Raw genomic sequence first — 20,685 nt, 5'->3', positions numbered from 1 at the left:
AGAAGAGGACTGGCCACCCCACATAGCCTGGTTCCTCTCTAGGTTTCTTCCTAGGTTTTGGCCTTTCTAGGGAGTTTTTCCTAGCCACCGTGCTTCTACACCTGCATTGCTTGCTGTTTGGGGTTTTAGGCTGGGTTTCTGTACAGCACTTTGAGATATCAGCTGATGTACGAAGGGCTATATAAATACATTTGATTTGATTTGATTTGATGAACCTCCACGTGGGGAGCCGACAGATGGTTAGTGTCAACAATAGCTTACTACAAATTTTAGCTAGCTAGCAACAACATTAGCCACAGAAGGGACAAGCAAAACAAACTGCTCCCACCTTGTGGCGTGGAGTATTTAAAACGAAGCAAATCAGAGGTAAAACGTTTCTATATGAGGAACAATAAGGCATGGCCCCTGGGCACGTGCTCTGTGTGCATGGTCGGTATTCGGCCATAATTCCTGCAGGTTTAGATAACTGGCAAGACTCATTTACCAATCAACAAATTGGTAGCTGACATGGCTAATTGAGTGACTGTCAATGACTGACAAAACAAGAGAAGAACTGCTGATGAACAACCAAATTTCAACAGTAAGTTGAGACCCAGTCTGAGTTCCCCCCCCCCCCAAAAAAAATAAGTAAAAATAGTTCATCCTTGGAGCTGGCCCTGAGTCTGTATCACATTTCAGTCTACCTGGAGGCCCATTGTTTGTTTCCTGTTTACTTTGCGACAGGTTGAAAAGGCTGCCAATATGCTTTGGGCTGGGTTTCCAAATGAAATACAAAGAAATAGCTTGAAAGCTGCTGTATATTTCACCTGCATCCTCATGTAATTTACAGAACAATTCATTCATTAAGAATAAGCAATCAGCTGACATGCACAATACTTTGTATCTGCAGGTGGAATTTTGCACCTCGTAACATAGACACTTTTGGCACTCATGCATAATAGCCTATACAGTGTGTGTCAGTGTCACTATTCACCACTAATAACTCATAGGCTACACATTAATGTACTGCTACACCCCAGACAGCTTACACCTTACGACTGCAGAGTTTGTAAGACTTTATTAACCTCCGTTTCAAATGACTGCTTGCAGTTTCATACTGCCGGCCAACCATATGGACTGTTAAGTTATAATAAAGTTATAAACAGTCTCTTCTCGTTAACCTTAGCTAACCTTACCGGGAAACGACAGACAATGAGCCAATTGTGTTCATGCACAGTTAGTTTTAAACCGCATAATCAACAGAGTTCAAGGCCAGGGAAACATTCTCTCAATCAGTTTAATGGAAGGAGATGGGGGAGTGGGAGAAGAAATTCACTGTGAATCCTATGTTTCAACATTATGTCTGGACAGTATCTCCTTGGGAAGCATCTGTTGTTCATCACATTCAGTCTCTGCCCTCCCAGAGAGGTGGGTCTATTCAATACATCTTAAAGCTAGCAAGAACTGGACCACTGCCGGCCATATAGATAGACAGTTGCTGTAAAACCATATAGATAGACAGTTACTGTAAAACCATATAGATAGATGGTTAATGTAAAACCCACATTTACAGCAATAGATATGACTCATGCGTTTCTCCCTCCATTAACACAAAACACGTTTCTCCACCCCCCTTCCCTCCTCAGTCTTTTCAAATAATGGGAGTGATGAAAGCAACATGATCCCGCACTCCGTTTTGGACCAAACACAGTAAGTTTACAGTACTACAACAAGGCTGCCTTGCAGGGGTAGGTGTTGAAGAAGTAGGGTCTGCACAGAAGGGTGAGTTTCACTGCCGTGCAGTACAACCTCCCAAAAAGTCCCGATGTGACCCTTTTGACCTCCGGGTTTGTGGCGGCTTCCCAGAGCTCATAAATGTCGGCCACATGGCCGTGCGATGTCATCATCTTGTCGTAGATGCACAAGTGGTAGGGCGCCTTGCCTTCGCCTGAGAAGTACACGTGTTCCTGTGGCGACACGCCCATGGCATTGGCACAGATGCCCATGAAGACATCGTCAATGTACAGCGAGGCATTGAGCGTCAATGAGGCCTGGTAGATTTTGTCCGCCACGTCTCTTGAGACGACGTAACCGGCCCCTGCCGTGTAGTCCGGGTATGACGCCCAAGGGTACATCTCTTGCGGGACGTAGTACTTGCTTTCCTTCTGGCGGATCGGTGGCGCGCCTCTGTGCACGTGACCGATCCAGAAGTCCGTCACGCCCTTCCTGTCCATGTCCTGCAGGTAGCGCACCAGGTTGGGCATGTGCACGAAGATATCATTGTCAGCCGTCATGAGGAATCGGGCATGCGGGCAGTAGAAATGAGCCCAGCGGAACTGTAGCAGAAGCTTGAGGGTGAGGTTGTGGAACGTGTCCACAAAGTCCTGCTGGACCATGTCGCCATGCCTGCGGTCCTCATCGACCAGGCTGTCCTGGATGCCTCCGCTCCTCCCCCTCCACGTCTGGGCAGTCTCATGCTGCTTGGGAAGGCCCAGCACAAACATCACCTTCACCGTCACCCCCAGGTCTTGGCGAATGTAGGTCTCGTTGCCCCACGTCGACCGTATGGCTCGCCGTCTCTCGAAGTTCTCCGGGGAGGACTTGATGAGCAGAAGCAGTAAAATGTCCTTCTCTCCTGAACACTTGTACGGGTGGTTGAGTAGGTAGCGGTGGTTACTGAACATGTGGGCCTCCTGTCGTGGGATGGTGAAGCTCTTGTTGATGAAAGTGTAGCTGTTGACCAGGTAGCGGTAAGAGTAGGAGTTGATGTGGCTCACCATGCCACTGTCCAGCTGCTCCCAGCATACCATCACCACCGACAGCACCAGGCATGTGGTCATCAACTGCACGCACTGGCACTTGCGGATCCGCCGGAAATTCACAAACATCCTGGAAAATGTATTCCGGAACCTTCCGGTGTTCTTCCTCTGTCAGGTCAGAGTGGTGATGGCAACAGTGGTATGCGTGTCTTTGTGTGTGAAAGAGCAGCTGCTGAGGTAGTTGTTCCTGTGGCTCTTTGCAGAGCAGTGTGTGTGTGTTCCATCCTAGTTTTCCCACCTGGAGCAGGAGTCATGCGTGTTTCGGGGAGATTCACAGGAGGGCCTCCCGGAAAGCATTGCCTCTATCTGGCGAGTCACTCACACTCCTGTTGTTACTGATTCCCACACAGCCGTCCTCATAGTGGCTCCGACTCGTCCAGCATCCCCAGGTTGCCGACCATGGCTCTGAAATGGAACAGAGAATGCACGTTTTACTCTGTGTTGACAATTAAGTGCAATAAAATGTTCCTTAGAGTAAGCCAGACAAACAGATCAATCAACGAGTCTGACACTGAATATTAGAGTTTTGACGCGGTCTGGTCGTTCTTAAACAGTTGGAAACATTTTCCATTAGGCTGCTCTGCTGTGTATTTACTCTGTAATTCATCTAGAAACTACAATGTTTTAACTTCTCAATACAATGTTAGTTAATGCAATGTTATCACTAGAGTAATAACAATATTACTACACAGGTACAAGAGCAACTTAATGTAAAGACTTAACATTTTTAATGTAAAGTGTTAGCTACCAAACAGTTGCCATATTTACTCATAGTTAGCTTAGCTTTTGCTTCTATAACTTAAGCTTACTTGCATAACCCCGGTTCTCTGATATTATGAGTGAGACATCTCAGTAGAGAGATTCCCCAGAATCTTATGAGAGTCTTGAAGAACGAATCATACACGTCTGTCGGAGACCGTCAGTGTAACGGTTCTCTTCTATCTCCTCCTCTGACGAAGAGGTGGAACAAGGATCGGACCAAAATGCAGCGTGCTGATGATTCATGATATTTTAATAAAAGGAAAAAACTATACATGAATAAACTACAAAATAATGAAATGTGAAAACCGAAACAGCCCTATCTGGTGAAAACACAAAGACAGGAACAATCACCCACAAAACCCAACACAAAACAGGCTACCTAAATATGGTTCCCAATCAGAGACAATGACTGACACCTGCCTCTGATTGAGAACCATATCAGGCCAAACATAGAAATAGACAAACCAGACACACAACATAGAATGCCCACCCAGCTCACGTCCTGACCAACACTAAAACAAGGAAAACACATACGAACGATGGTCAGAACGTGACAGTACCCCCCCCCCCCCCAAGGTGCGGACTCCGAACGCACAACCTAAACCTATAGGGGAGGGTCTGGGTGGGCATCCTGTCCGCGGTGGCGGCTCTGGCGCTGGACGTGGACCCCACTCCATAATTGTCTTAGTCCACCTCCTTAGCGTCCCTTGAGTGGCGACCCTCGCCGCTAACCTTGGCCTAGGAAACCTAACAACCGGCCCCACTGGACTGAGGGGCAGCTCCGGACTGAGGTAGCTCAGGACTGAGGGGTAGCTCGGGACTGAGGGGAAGCTCAGGACTGAGGGGAAGCTCAAGAGGAAGCTCAGGACTGAGAGGAAGCTCTGGCAGGTTGATGGATCTAGCAGATCCTCGCTGGCTGGTGGTTCCGGCAGATCCTGGCTGACTGGTAGATCCTGGCTGACTGGTGGATCCTGGCAGACTGGCGGATCCTGGCTGACTGGCGGATCTAACTGATCCTGGCAGACTGGCGGCACTTGCGGCGCTGGACAGACTGGCGGCACTGGCGGCGCTGGGCAGACTGGCGGCACTGGCGGCGCTGGGCAGACTTGCGGCGCTGGGCAGACTGGCAGCACTGGAAGAGTCTGGTTGACTGGCGGATCTGGAAGAGTCTGGTTGACTGGCAGATCTGGAAGAGTCTGGCTGACTGGCGGATCTGGAAGAGTCCGGCTGACTGGCGGATCTGGAAGAGTCTGGTTGACTGGCAGATCTGGAAGAGTCTGGCTGACTGGCAGCTCCGGCTGCTTCATGCAGACTGGTAGCTCTGGCTGCTCCATGCAGGCTGGCAGCTCCTTGCAGACTAGCAGCTCTGGCTGCTCCATGCAGACTGGCAGCTCTGGCTGCTTCATGCAGACTGGCAGCTCTGGCTGCGCTGAACAGGCGGGATACTACCGACAGCGCAGTAGAGGAGGAAGGCTCTGTCAGCGCTGAACAGGCGGGAGACTCCGACAGCACAGGAGAGGAGAAAGGCTCCGGCAGCGCTGGAGAGGCGAGGCGCACTGTAGACCTGATGCGTGGTGCTGGCACTGGTGGTACTGGGCCGAGGACACGCACAGGAAGCCTGGTGCGGGAAGCTGCCACTGGAGGGCTGGTGTGTGGAGGTGGCACAGGATGGGCTAGACCGTGAAGACGTACTGGAGATCTTGAGAGCAGGGCTGGCACAGGACGTGCAAGGTTAGGGAGGTGCACAGGAGGCCTGGTGCGTGAGGCTGGCACCATCTTCACCAGCCGACTAACGCGCACCTCAGGACGAGTATGAATCGCTGACCCAGGTGCCATCAAATCCCCGACACGCTCCGTCGGGCGAATTCCATGCTTAAAGCACCAACACAGCAACTCCCTCATTTCTTTCTCCTCCAATTTCCCCATTAACTCCTTCACAGTCTCTGCTTCGCTCACCTCCAACACCGGCTCTGGTTCTGGTCTCCTCCTTGGCTCCTCACGATAAACAGGGAGAGTTGGCTCAGGTCTGACTCCTGACTCTGCCACACTCTCCCTGAGCCCTCCCCCCAATACATTTTTGGGGCTGACTCGCCGTGCTTGCTTCGCCAACCTCATTCTCCGATAACCTTCCGCGCACTGCTCCATCGAATCCCAGGCGGGCTCCGGCACTCTCCCTGGGTCGACCGCCCACCTGTCTATCTCCTCCCAAGAAGTATAGTCCATACTGTACTCCTCTTTGGGCTGCTCCTGTTGCCTCCTCTCCTGCTGCACCTTGGGGCGGCTATACTCCCCTGGTTTAGCCCAGGGTCCTCTCCCGTCGAGGATTTCCTCCCATGTCCAGAATTCCTTATTACGTATCTCCTGCTGCCGCTGTTGATTCTCCTGCTGCTCCTGCCTGTTGACACGCTGCTTGGTCCTGTTGTGGTGGGTGATTCTGTAACGGTTCTCTTCTATCTCCTCCTCTGACGAAGAGGTGGAACAAGGATCGGGCCAAAATGCAGCGTGCTGATGATTCATGATATTTTAATAAAAGGAAAAAACTATACATGAATAAACTACAAAATAATGAAATGTGAAAACCGAAACAGCCCTATCTGGTGAAAACACAAAGACAGGAACAATCACCCACAAAACCCAACACAAAACAGGCTACCTAAATATGGTTCCCAATCAGAGACAATGACTAACACCTGCCTCTGATTGAGAACCATATCAGGCCAAACATAGAAATAGACAAACCAGACACACAACATAGAATGCCCACCCAGCTCACGTCCTGACCAACACTAAAACAAGGAAAACACATACGAACGATGGTCAGAACGTGACAGTCAGGTCGAATGGCAAATGAGGGAGCCCCTCCCCCCACACTAAAGAGCCACTCGCCTGGTTTGTGAGACATTCTCGAGCATGCCGAACTTCCTCACACTCTTGCAAGTAGGGGATTGTGGTGAGATGTCTCACTCATAATGTCAGAGAACCTGGATTACAACAAGTAACCTTAAGTTCTCTTTCAATGATTTGATTTGACATCTCACTAGAGGGACATGGCCCACTCTCGTATCGCACATGCTCTCCGAAGCCAGGTAGTTCCAACGTATCAACACTCAAGAGGTCCCGACACTGAGGGACAGTATGCGCCAATGAAGGTGCAGTGGCATCTAGTCGGTAGAACCTCATAAAAGTATGAGGGAATGCCCAGCAAGCCGCTTGGCAAAATCTCCTGTAAGGAGATGCCCTTGAACCATGCCCAAGAGGTAGTTATACAAATCAAATCAAAAGTATTTATATAGCCCTTCTTACATCAGCTGATATATCAAAGTGCAGTACAGAAACCCAGCCTTAAACCCCAAACAGCAAGCAATGCAGGTGTAGAAGCACGTAGGCCCTCCAGAGGCTGTGACCCCTTTCTATTATAGGCCAATATAATAGCTTCCACAATACAATGTGGAAGAGAAAGGGGCCTCCCCTTGCAGAAAGGTGCCCAGGACACAAAGTGTTGGTCGCTCTTGGGCAAAGCTCTTGTCCTATCCAAGTATATGCGCAACTCGCATACTGGACACAAACTACATAGCCGCTCCTCTTCCATAGAAGGGAAAGGCGGGGAGTGGAAAGCCACAAGCTCCAAGGCGAGACAATTGTAATTGGCACTAACTTTCGGCATAAAGGCAGGGTTGAGTAACAAGGTAACCTTCGAAAAGCCCCGGGCAAATTGTAAACACTAATGGTGAACTGACAGTGCATGTACTCACTCACTTCGTCGAGGTAAGGGCGACCAGTTACATGGTCTTAAAGGAGATATTTCATCTCCACGATTTCCAGTGACTCTAGCTAGCTGTGAAATAGCCTCAAGCACAATAGAAAAATCCCACGACGGGACTAAAGACTTGGGAACCGGACATAACAGGAAACAACATAACGGGGTGTCTTGTCGAAGCCTGTATGACAGGCCGAGATAGCAGCTAGAGAGAGACCTTACAACCCCTATAGGTCTAAGCCCTTGCATCGCAATATCTCAAATGTATAATTTAGTCATTTTCGGACCCCTGTAGGTATAATATATATATAACACATTTGTAAATAGCAAAACAGACAGTCTAAAAATAAAACATTAGGAATAAGTTTTTGAAGCATTTGAAATTTAGAACCATGTTTGATCACATTATTCAGGGCACATTTTACCCCCTATGCACTTTTTGTCATTTTTTACAGCCCGGTACTGGGTTACCTTCAGAAGACTCCCCTGAAGCATGCGTGTGTCGTGAAGCAAAACAACCTACACCTTCGTGTTCGTGAGATATTGGTGAGATATTCCTTTGTAGCTCCAACGGTTCGGTCTGGACAGTTGGTCTTGTGAGAAGACCTCTTAAAAATGAGGACGTCCTCGACAAAAGTTCAGACAACTGCCGCAAAGCTTGTGGATGTCGTAGAGCCAAACAACCGACACGGTTGGGTTCATGAGAGTCACTTTTTTTTTTAAGGTGGTGACTTATTCAATTTACGTACAATTTCATGAGGATTTCCTTGTCCAGTTCTTCTCGTGTAGAAAAAGGCAGCTTTCACAAGACCGATCTTATGGAATAGGCACAAACGTTATATCTACGAATGCTTGACCGTATCTTTCCCAGATCTGTTTCACCACTTGGGGGAGAAGTCTCCATCCCCTAGATTGGGACTCCCTCTGGAAAATAAGTCTGCGCCTGTGTTCGGTACGACATGAGTCTCTCGTAGGGACGGTAAGTGTGCGCTGCTTAACAGGATAATCCAGACGGATAGTCTGTTTAAACACAGGGAGCGAGTGCCACTCTGGCGGGTTGATGTATGCCACTACAGTCGTATTGTCCGTTCTGATCAAGACAATTCCAAAGGGAGAGTCGAAAGTGTTTCAGTGAAAAAAGCACTATCAACATTTCAATGTCATTTATGTGAGAAATGCTGAGTTGTGGAGTCTAAACTCATTTTATTGCATTTCCCTCGTGAACTGTGTCCCAGCCCTTGAGTGATGCATCTGTCTTCACCACTATCTACCCTAGGGGAGTGCCAGGAACAAAGATCAAGTTTTATTTTTCCAGTGACAGAGAGCCAAGAGACACATGGAAGTTACCTCTATCTGGCAATTGAGCTGAAGCCGTGTACACAGGTTTGGGGCTAACACCCAGCGCTGAAAGTCTCTTATCCTCAGTAGACCAAGAGGCACTACTGAGATGGTGGATGCCATCAACCCCAGCACTTGGAGGCAAATCTTGAATACACGTTGTTGAACAGGGAGAGGCACTGTCAAAGGGACATGATGTGGTCTTCCAAGAGAGAGAATCCAGCATTAAGCCTAGGTATTCTAATCTCTGTGATAGCACCAAGCAGCTGTTTTTCTGAATTATCTGGAACCCTAGCTCGGAGAGGTGGGTTTACCAGGGAAGTTGTGTCTTGTTCCGCTTGTCCCCGTGTTGGGGAGCAAAGCAGGTAATTGTCTATGTAGGTGGAGACTCACATACATAGACAATTAGAGTGCTACCTCTACACACTTTCTGAACGTTCAGGAAGTTAGCGCTAGCCTCAGAAACCTGTAGGTTCACCGAGACAGCACGTTGAACGCACACATGTAGAATCTTAATTTGATCACTCTTTTTTTACCCCTTTTTCTCCCCAATATTGGTGGTATCCAATTGGTAGTTACAGTCCTGTCCCAAACCACAACGCCCGCTTAATCTGGAAGCCAGCCGTACCAATGTGTCAGAGGAAACACTGTACACCTGGCGAACGTGTTGCTGAGAATTTTCCTGTACGTCAGGAAATTCAAACTTTAGAAGCCTTTTTAAACTCAGGCTTTAAAAAGGCTCCCAAAGTTTGTAATTTCCACTAACTAAAAATGTATCAACTCCTACAAAAAATATTTCCATTCATTTTAATCCACATAATATTTTCCTGCTGAGCAAACTGGCTCAAATTAAGATCGTACCTCTGTAAGCAGACGGAATGTGAATTTCGTCAAATAGCTGTCGAGAACACATAGGTCCAGAATGGAGCAAAACCCTCCCCATTTCTTGGGAAGCAGGAAGTACCGGGAAGTAGAAGCCGAGGTGGCTCTCTGCTACTGCTATCGCCCTGATAGGTCCTTTGCTTAATAAAGAGAAGATTTCCTGCTTTATTATGTGTGCCGAGTCGCCAGTCGCTACGGATTCCAAAATTCAGTTGAAAACTAGTGGTCTCAGAGAGAGAATTGCAGTCTGCACCTCTTCGTAACTGTGGATCAGACTCAGATGCAGGGCTGGACTTCACATGCACACCAGTTCCCTGCTGGAGTGCCCTCTGGTGGCGATGGAGTCCTTTTCATTGTATGTTTGCTTTGTGTGCTTAGCATCTCGCCTGGAGACAGCAGAGTTTTTTTATTTAGAAGGGCAGTGTTGACACACTGGAACAAGGGGAAAGTGCTTGGTGGCAACTGACAATTAGTCTTCCTGCCCCAGCTGCTAGAACTAGAGCCGGGGGGAGCGCCATGGCACGGAGGGCACTCGGGGGTATAGTGAATTCCCTCCGTCTTTCTTGAGAGCTAATGCATGAGAATGGGTCTCTTTAGGAGCAGAGACGTCTCTCCCTCATAGTGGAGGTGCCCTTTCGTAGCAGGGGAATCAAATGGGAGGAACCTCGATGCGGCTGCAGCGAAATGCTGTTTCCCCCACTGTCGGACCCTATTTGGAGATCCCACTGTGTCGCGGTGGGCTTCCCGCGGAACACCCTGGTTTCAGCGAATTTGCCCTCTCCCTGAAGTGAAGCCTTGGCTTGTGGCTACCCGGCATACCCATTCCCGATTCTATAGGGCAGGGAGAAGTTTAAGGCTTCTGCCGCATGGCAGCGACAGCCGGACCATGCGGCAGAAGCGCCAAGGAAATCTGCTTTCTCGTTGCCCAACAGGCTGGACAGATTTCTCCCATGGCACGCTGCCTGTTTACAGACATCAATGAGAGAATACAGTGTATATGTCATCCGCCATCGATGCCCCTCTAAGGGCGGAAGAGGGCCTAGCGGCTTTTGCCTCCTCGTCCTCTTCCTCCTCCGCTGCCTGGAAGAGGTTGGTCATACCCTCGCCAAGCCCTGGAAAAGTGGGTGAAGGTCCTCAGGGTAGCCATACATGATGTCGGCCCATGAGGGCTGGGTCTTCCTGCTCAAGTTAAGAGTGGGAGACGAACCACATTGGGCTGCTATGTGCACTCTGTGGCGGTGGGTGTTAGAAAATGGATGCATGGCCGGAGGTCGTGGAACGCTGTTTCCACGTGAGATGTCAAATGGATAATTGAAAGAGAGCCTTTGACGGATCGCAATGCTTTTTCAGATAATCAGGGTAATTGAGTGTCATAATGATGAATTGTGGGGCCTTTTAGTCATACAGGCACACAGAGGCATGTTTCACTGGCCAATGTCTAAGCCACTGTGTATGTTGAGATAATAAATATTACCTGCCAGGGCTTTGAAGGATTATTCATCACTGGAGCGGTTAATATGCAGAGTGATAGTTCACCCAAATTACAGAATTACACACTGGTCTCCTTACCCTGTAAGCACTCTATGTGCAAGGTATGACAGCAACCCATGCTTTGGTTTAGTTTCCCTGGCAGTGGCTGTCACTGTTACCAAATGCTAAAAGTCATGGGACTGATATTAGCATTTTCTGAGCATGATGTTCAAATCATCTATAAGTGACTTTTGTGAGCTTCACAATCAATTTGAGATACTTTCAGAAGATTTGGACATGATGTGCGTAAAAATACTAATATCGGTCCCATGTAATATATACCGTATACTATATTATATACAGTATACTATATATCACAGGAGGTTGGTGGCATCTTATTTGGAGAGGACGGGCTCATGGTAAATGGCTGGAGCGGAATCGGGGGAATGGCATCAAATATGTCAAACACATGGGCTGTTTCCAAACACTTAAAAGACACACCCTCGTCCACTTACGTCGCCACCTTGGAGGGTGGTCCAAATGATTAGCCAAGCAAGGGAAGTTTGCAACGTAAACGCCTCAGCCCTCATTTTTCGGCTTTGCGAGTATACAGTAATGTTCACTCTGGGCCCTGAAACTCCCCATAATTCATTTTGCGACGATTGTACATCCACTAAGAAAAGTCAGCGAAAACTTAAAATCAACATACAAGTGTAAGTAAAAGCGAATGCAAATAAATTACAAATTGTGCTACTAATGCACATGACGGCACAAACACGTCTGGTAAAAAGTTAATGTTTTTGTTTGGTTAGCTTTTGGAAATTGTAGAAATAAAACATTTTCCTTCTTCAGAAGTTCCAGCTAGGCTGGCTAACATTAGCTAGCTAATTAATTTGCTAGCTATCATACAGTAGGTGTATATTAATAAATGTATATATATATTGATAAATGTATATATATATATATATATACATAAGTAGACATGGAATCATAATTGACTGTAGCGCATATACAGCAACCACAAGCTACCGGTGGCTGAAAACACAATCATCACGGGATGAACAAGTGACAAATTTCAGCCCGAGGATGGTCCATCATTCCTTCCTCCCTCGCCCTGCAAGTGTATACTCATCAGACGTCAGACGTCATGATATGTCATCAGAAGTGTCCACTTAATTTGAGGGCTGAGGACATAGGGTGTGTCTTTTAAGTGTTTGGACCGTAGTCATGGTTTGATATGTTAGCTTTGTTCTGGCCAATACTATGAATCTTCCCCCCCTCAGCAGCCTCCTATGCTATTTTTGTACCTGTTTGAAACCTATATGCTTGTCATTCAAACTAAAGCAGTTTCATACCATAAAAAGAAGTACTTCTGTTTTGTTCCTCTTCTCTAACTTCCTGCTGTGTGTTTGTGTGACATTAGCTGAGAAGTCAAACGTGCGGCCGGTGAATGATAAAAGCCAGCACAGCCAAATGTGGCGCTGGGGGTTCTCCCATAATGGAGGGGTTTAAGATGTGGACCCACCAAAACCGCTGAGAGCCGTGGAAAGTGTACAATGGAGGGCATCAGAATAGCTCTGGGAGCACAATGAGAGCGTGGATGAGAATAGGCTGTTCCGCCCATTTGGCCTGGGTAAAAAACAAGGGGGGGGGGGGGGGGGGGATCATGGATGGGCTTGGGAATCCAGGCAAACCACCGGGCTGTCGCGCCCCGAGAGCTTTTTAAACATCATTAGCCTGCTTCTTCCTAATGGGGTCACTCACTCAGAATCTCTCTTGTTCTATCCTTCTCTCTTCATAGTTTCTCTCTCTCTCTCTCTCTGCCTGAGAAATGTGTCAGCCTTCTAATAAATGTGAGATGAGGCAATGCGGATTTGTCGAACCTCAAAAAAACTTTCAGAAACCCTCATGTATTGATGAGAACGTTGACTGTTTGTGTGTTACAGTAAAGCCCATGCCTGGATGAGTCCGTGTTTAGATGTAATGAACTGTTTAGACAGTGTTCAGAGTGTTCAGACAATGGCTCAAGAATTTTTTTTTTTTTTGTGTTCTTTCACTACCAGCTCTGTGAACTTTGATATGTTTAACCAGCTTTTTGAAAGAGAAAAGTGTCTGAAAATGTTCTAGTTGAGCTAAATCAGGAGTTTATCGGGAACAGCTTACCGTATATGAAATGAGGTGTCATTATTCATTGCTAAATGAAAGTAATAAGTCAATATTTTAATATGCGACTCTGAATAGCAGTCAACGTTGTGTTACTACGATGTATTGCGCACCTTGTAATTGTGTGTGTACTGGCGTCTTTGACCTTTGACATAAGACATATTGAGTGTACTGCCCAGGCACTTAGGTACTCTGTTAAAAAGATAAGGTTTTTTTATTGGCTTTCCCGGAGATGGTGCCATGGCCTAACAATCTAACAAAGACCAAGGTGTGCCTCACCTCAAGTCTCATCATTGACGTCTGCCAGTAAACCTTGTTCAACAGGTTTTGTTTGTGCGGTTTGTAATATGTGGTATGTCCTTACCTTTACTTAAGTTACTTCCTTCCTTTAACCTTTCAAGTAAATGCAACCCTGTGATTTATTGCGCAGATGGATCCTGTTCACTCAAACATGTTTTTCAGGAAATATCAGTATTGCCTTGGGTTTGATGTTACAGGTCCAATGCAGATGTTTTTTTTTTATCTCAATATCAAATCATTTCTCAATAACAATGAAGTGCCTTACTGTGATTGTTTTCAATTAAAATGGTAAGAAAGAAACTGCTTCTTAGCAAAGACCAATTTCTCAGTCAAGAATTTAGCTAGAACCGTCTGGGAGTGGTCTGAGTGGGGAATACTAAAAACTAGCTGTTATTGGCAGAGAGGTCTTTCTTATTGGTCTGTTAACTAATTTACAGGCAGGCCAAAGGTCCATCCCACCAAAACAGGCAGACATTTCAGGTGATCTTTTTAAACAGCTCTTACGCTAATAGGGCATTATCATAATTCTCACAGTATTATTCCAACCTCACATTGCGGAAATAGAGTGTACAAAACATTAGGAACGTAGGCGAATACAGGTAAAAGCTATGATCCCTTATTGATTTCACCTGTTGAATCCACTTCAATCAGTGTAGATGAAGGGGAGGAGACCGGTTAAAGGAGGATTTTTTTAAAGTCTTGAGACATGGATTGTGTATATGTGCCATTCAAAGAGTGAATGGGACGATAAAAGATTGAAGTGCCTTTGAACGGAGTATGGTAGACAGGTGCACCGGTTTGAGTGTGTCAAAATGCAACACTGCTGGGTATTTCACGCTCAACAGTTTCCTGTGTGTATCAAGAATGGTCCACCACCCAAAGGACATCCAGTCAACTTGACACAACTGTGAGAAGCATTGGAGTCAACATGGGCCAGCAAGGTACCGGTAAAGATCAACAAAGCAAACTGTGTTACTAAATTGCCTCAGCATGAGACCTGTCTTAAAGAGACATCACTATGCCGGGCTGACAGGTGCTCCACATCCACTGCCAACTGTGTTAATTCCAATTGAATTGGTCACCTTGTCTTCAACACTGGATAAAATATTCCTGCAATGTGATACACTCTTAGACAGCACTAAAAGGCAAAAAAAAGAAAAACACTGAAGCTAATTGTTCAGTTGCTCACATGACAACCAACTTCAAATCAACTTATTTACCATTAATATTTCTTACTCCATCTTGGGTGAAATAAAATGAAACGGACATAGTTTGGCCTCGGTACAATCCTCAGTACACATCCTGAAACAGTTTAAACAGATTCTGCTAATCATTTTTGATCATATTAATGGTTTTGATGATATTATTGAATTCTTCATGGAAGCGCAAGTTCAAACCCGGTGGGTTCCTTACTCACACAATTAACTCAGTCTAAAACCAGCTTCTGTGAAAGTGAGCCTTCTCTATCAGCGTAGCTCCAAAGTCACAGGTCGTATAAATAGATCTCACACTTGAAAGAATCCTTGCTGAGCACACCATGCCACTTACCGCTGAGAGAAAGTATCAATGCTGCTGCTATGTATCCAAGTGACTAGTTGTAAGAAGAAGTAGTCCCGGTAGCCTAATAACAACCACCTCCTGTTGAGTTCAGTGAATTGAGTTCTCTCGCTCTCTCCCCTCCTGTACAGATTCTCTCCTTGTAATAGCTCTGGAAGTATTTCAATGTACCTCTCCCTGGAGTGATTAGGGTGTAGTCACACACACACACACACTCTACTTTTCAGGAGCAGTGGCAGCAGCTGCCAGTTAAGCTGTGTGTTAGTGTATGAGCCTCACTCTGTCCAGAGCGTGTGAATGCTCTGCTTGTGAGTATCTGTTGCCTTGGTTGCTACTACCTCCTGCTCATTTCCCCTCACACACACACTGTGAGGGTGCGGCAGAGGAAGTGAGGGAGGAAGGAAGAAGCACAGATGAGGGAGCAAAATACTTCCTTCACCTCCACAGCCTGCCCACACATTTACAAGCAGAGGTTTTCCCTTGACAATATTACATCTATAAACAAACAGAACAGCAACTTTAGTTCCAGATCATGAATACATTTCCACACATACCGTAATACTCATCGCATAAAGAGAAAGTAAAGACAAAGGAAATGATCTGTGTCAAGTATCTATTACCATATGAGGCTGGGTTGAGATTGTCACGTCTTTCCAACAAAACACTATACACATCTACATATAACATTATACACATCTACATATAACATTATACTCATCTACATATAACATTATACTCATCTACATATAACATTATACTCATCTACATATAACATTATACTCATCTACATAACATTATACACATCTACATATAACCTTATACACATCTACATATAACCTTATACACATCTACATATAACGTTATACACATTACATATAAAATTATATACATCTACGTTAAACATTATACACATCTACATATGATATGATACTCATCTACATATAACACGATACTCATCTACACATAACATTATACACATCTACATATAACATGATACTCATCTACAGTGGCTTGCGAAAATATTCACCGCCCTTGGCATTTTTCCTTTTTTGTTGCCTTACAACTTGGAATTAAAATTGACTTTGGGGGGGGTTGTATCATTTGATTTACACACCATGCCTACCACTCTGAAGATGCAAAATATTTGCTATTGTGTAACAATAAAAATAAGACAAAAAAACAGAACTTGAGCGTGCTTAACTATTCACCCCCCAAAGTCAATACTTTGTAGAGCCACCTTTTGTAGCAATTACAGCTGCAAGTCTCTCGGGGTATGTCTCTATAAGCTTGGCACATCTAGCCACTGGGATTTTTGCCCATTGTTCAAGGCAAAACTGCTCCTTCAAGTTGGATGGTGTACAGCATGGTGTACAGCATTCTTTAAGTCATACCACAGATCCTCAATTAGATTGAGGTCTGGGCTTTGACTAGGCCATTCCAAGACATTTAAATGTTTCCCCTTAAACCACTCGAGTGTTGCTTTAGCAGTATGCTTAGGGTCATTGTCCTGCTGGAAGGTGAACCTCTGTACCAATCTCAAATCTCTGGAAGACTGAAACAGGTTTCCCTCAAGAATTTCCCTGTATTTAGCGCCACCCAGCATTCCTTCAATTCTGACCAGTTTCCCAGTATCTGCCGATGAAAAACATCCCCACAGCATGATGCTGCCACCACCATGCTTCACTGTGAGAGTGGTGTTCTCGGGGTGATGGGAGGTGTTGGGTTTGCGCCAGACATAGCATTTTCCTTGTTGACCAAAAAGCTCAATTTTAGTCTCATCTGACCAGAGTACCTTCTTCCATATGTTTGGGGAGCCTCCCACGTGCCTTTTGGCGAACACCAAATGTGTTTGCTTATTTTGTTCTTTAAGCAAGGGCTTTTTTCTGCCCACTCTTCCGTAAAGCCGAGCTCTGTGGAGCGTATGGTTTAAAGTGGTCCTATGGACAGATACTCCAATCTCTGCTGTGGAGTTTTGCAGCTCCTTCAGGGTTATCGTTGGTCTCTTTGTTGCCTCTCTGATTAATGCCCTCCTTGCCTGGTCCGTGAGTTTTGGTGGACAGCCATCTCTTGGCATGTTTGCTGTGGTGCCATATACTTTCCATTTTTTAATAATGGATTTAATGGTGCTCTGTGGGATGTTCAAAGATTTGGATATTTTTTTATAACCCAACCCTGATCTGTACTTCCCACAACTTTGTTCCTGACCTGTTTGGAGAGCTCCTTGGTCATCATTGTGCCGCTTGCTTGTTGGTGCCCCTTGCTTAGTAGTGTTGCAGACTCTGGGGCCTTTCAGAACAGGTGTATTATACTGAGATCATGTGACACTTAGACTGCACACACGTGGACTTTATTTAACTAATTATGTGACTTCTGAAGGTAATTTGTTGCACCAGATCTTATTTAGGGGCTTCATAGCAAAGGGGGTGAAAGCATATGCACAGACCACTTTTCCGTTTATTGTATGAAACAAGTTATTTTTTAAATTTCACTTCACCGATTTCGACTATTTTGTGTATGTCCATTACATGATATCCAAATAAAAATCAATTTAAATTACAGGTTGTAATGCAACAAAATAGAAAAAATGCCAAGGGGGGTGAATACTTTCGCAAGTCTCTGTACGTATAACATTATACTCATCTAATAATGAAAGTAAAGACAAGCAAATAAGTCTGGTTGCACAGCCGATTGGCAAACATACCGTAAATTGGGAAATCATGTGACTAAACAAAAAGATGAAACAATACTTTGGAACAACGATCGATGATATAAAGGATGATCGTAAAAAGATTTGGAATACCTTAAATTAAATGTTGTCCAAAAAGGCAAAGTCAGCTTCATCCTTCATAGAATCAGATGTTTCATTCATTATTAATTTATCAGATGGCTCATTATACTAAGATAACATGGAAATGTTTTAAGATGGTCATACCATGGATCATTTAGCGATTCGATTTTGAATTTTAGAACCCCTTTAGGTATAAAAATATATATTTGATAAAATATTGAATTTGGCTTTTACTACTACAGCCCACAAGCGCATTGAATAACACACTCATAAATTGCAAAAAATAAATAAATCATAAGGAATAAGGTTTTGAAGTGTCTATCCTACATTTAGAAGATATAAGAAAGCTCAGGAAATATTGAAGTTTTTTTTGACACATACAGTTGAAGTCGGAGGTTAGCCAAATAATTTAAAAACAGTTTTTCACAATTCCTGACATTTAATCCTAGTAAAAATTCCCTGTCTTAGGTCAGTTAGGATCACCACTTTATTTTAAGAATATGAAATGTCAGAATAATAGTAGAGAGAATGATTTATTTATTTCATCTCATTCCCAGTGGGTACGAAGTTTATATACACTCAATTAGTATTTAGTAGCATTGCCTTTAAATTGATTGAATTGGGTCAAACGTCTTGGGTAGCCGTCACAAGCTTCCCACAATAAGTTGGGTGAATTTTGGCCCAATCCTCCTGACAGAGCTGGTGTAACTGAGTCAGGTTTGTAGGCCTCCTTGCTTGTACATGCTTTTTCAGTTCTAACCACAAATGTTCTATGGGATTGAGGTCAGGGCTTGTGATGGCCACTCCAATACCTTTACTTTGTTGTCCTTGAGACATTTTGCACAACTTTGGAAGTATGCTTGGGGTCATTGTCCATTTGGAAGACCCATTTGAGACCAAGCTTTCACTTCCTGACTGATGTCTTGAGATGTTGCTTCAATATACCCACATAATTTTGCCTCCTCATGATGCCATCTATTTTGTGAAATGCACCAGTCCCTCCTGCAGCAAAGCACCCCCACAACATGATGCTGCCACCCCCGTGCCTCATGGTTGGGATGGTGTTCTTCGGGCTTGCAAGCCTCCCCATTTTTCCTCCAAACATAACGATGGTCATTATGGCCAAACAGTTCTATTTTTGTTTCATTAGACCAGAGGACAATTCTCCAAAAAGTACAATCTTTGTCCCCATGTGCAGTGCAAACCGTAGTCTTGCTTTTTTGTTGCGGTTTTGGAGCAGTTGCTTCTTCCTTGCTGAGCAGCCTTTCAGGTTATGTCGATATAGGACTCGTTTTACTGTGGATATAGATACTTTTGTACCTGTTTCCTCCAGCATCTTCACAAGGTCCTTTGCTGTTGTTCTGGGATTGATTTGCACTTTTCACACATAAGTAGGTTCATCTCTAGGAGACAGAACACATCTCCTTCCTGAGTGGTATGACAGCTGCGTGGTCCCATGGTGTTTATACTTGCGTACTCTTGTTTGTACAGATGAATGTGGTACCTTCAGGCATTTGGAATTTACTCCCAAGGATGAACCATACTTATGGAGGTCTACATTTTTTTCTGAGGTCTTGGCTGATTTCTTTTGATTTCCCCATGATGTCAAGCAAAGAGGCACTGACTTTGAAGGTAGGCCTTGAAATACATCCACAAGTACACCTCCAATTGACTCAAATGATGTCAATAAGCCTATCAGAAGCTTCTAAAGCCACAGTCAATTTAGTGTATGTAAACTTCTGACCCACTGGAATTGTGATACAGTGAATTGTAAATTAAATAATCTGTCTGTAAACAATTGTTGGAAACATGACTTGTGTCATGCACCAAGTAGATGTCCTAACCTATAGTTTGTTTAACAATACATTTGTGGAGTGGTTGAAAAATGAGTTTTAATGACTCCAACCTAAGTGTTTGTACATTTCCGACTTCAACTGTATTTAACCCCTTATTTTTTGGGGCACAAAACTACCTCCATACTTCCATTTATTTGTAGGGGTATCCTACACCATCTTGTTCATGGGAGTCTCATCTTTCCATAAACTGTTCAGAGGCTGCAGAAGTTTTTGGGAGAAGATCAATGGTCTCGTGGTCTGACACTTTCCACCGCATACGCGGAAGAGCGACATAGACGGTTGTGATGAATTGAGACGCAGCTCATGGAAAAACGGAAATCTCTAGTTTAAACTGACAGATTTTTAGGGCGATTCTTTATGTTCATTAGATTGACGCACATGTGTCAATAGACTCTTAATAGTATATGAACATTGCTTCCAGAGAAAAGTGATATATTCTTTGTTATCTGGAAGTGTGAGTTGTCAGAATCAATGAAACTCTCATGTTCCATGACCGAGTGGAATTTCTTTGAATTGCACTGAATTCAATTATACTTCCTGTCACTCAAATTCTACATCTTGTGGGGTGTTGCCAATTCAATTTGAATTTCAACTCATGAGTTGAATGGTAGTCAATTCCAAAATTCTGAATTGAACACAACCCTGCTGTCTATCAAGACAAATCACCTGGTACTGACAACTTTGATGGAAAATTACTGAGGATGGTAGCGGACTATATTGCCACTTTGCCATCTCTTCAGTCTCTTCCTACAGGAAAGTATGTGCCCATAGGAACTGGAGGGAAGCAAAGGCCATTCCACTACCCAAGAATAGCAAAGCACTCTTTACTGATTCCAACAGCTTACCAATCAGCCTAAGCCTGCTATCGACCCTTTGTCAACTTTTGGAAAAAAGGGTGTTTGACCAGATACATTGGTATTTCACAGTAAACAAATTAACAACAGACTTTCAGCACGCTTATAGGGAATTACCTAACGTAGCAGGCGTACAAAGACGCCTGAGCGGAGTTCCCAC

The 20,685-nt window shown here is 44.8% G+C and overlaps 1 protein-coding gene across 2 annotated transcripts; it reads right to left on the bottom strand.

Annotated features, from left to right (window-relative positions):
- Positions 1 to 1,042: 1,042 nt before the first annotated feature.
- LOC109875345 (lactosylceramide 1,3-N-acetyl-beta-D-glucosaminyltransferase A) lies at positions 1,043 to 15,361 on the bottom strand. Of its 2 annotated transcripts, none has more exons than XM_020467672.2 (2): positions 15,019 to 15,361; positions 1,043 to 3,203 (listed from the first exon to the last, which is right to left on the bottom strand). In XM_020467672.2, exon 2 carries the CDS (start codon positions 2,865 to 2,867, stop codon positions 1,704 to 1,706), a length of 1,164 nt encoding a protein of 387 aa, XP_020323261.1. In that variant the 5' UTR covers positions 2,868 to 3,203; positions 15,019 to 15,361; the 3' UTR covers positions 1,043 to 1,703. The 2 variants fall into 2 exon arrangements, with proteins under 2 accessions (XP_020323261.1, XP_031666550.1); XM_031810690.1 differs by lacking the exon at positions 15,019 to 15,361 and adding an exon at positions 7,789 to 8,417.
- Between the last annotated feature and the right edge of the window lie 5,324 nt (positions 15,362 to 20,685).

This window comes from Oncorhynchus kisutch, linkage group LG30 (genome assembly GCF_002021735.2).
Source record: "Oncorhynchus kisutch isolate 150728-3 linkage group LG30, Okis_V2, whole genome shotgun sequence".
Classification (NCBI taxonomy): domain Eukaryota; kingdom Metazoa; phylum Chordata; class Actinopteri; order Salmoniformes; family Salmonidae; genus Oncorhynchus; species Oncorhynchus kisutch.
Note: the sequence above shows the minus strand (reverse complement) of the source record. Positions and strands in the feature narration are given on the sequence as shown.

Bases quoted from the DNA above. Each gene is read 5' to 3' on its own strand.
- LOC109875345 (XM_020467672.2), bottom strand. From the start codon at position 2,867: ATGTTTGTGAATTTCCGGCGGATCCGCAAGTGCCAGTGCGTGCAGTTG.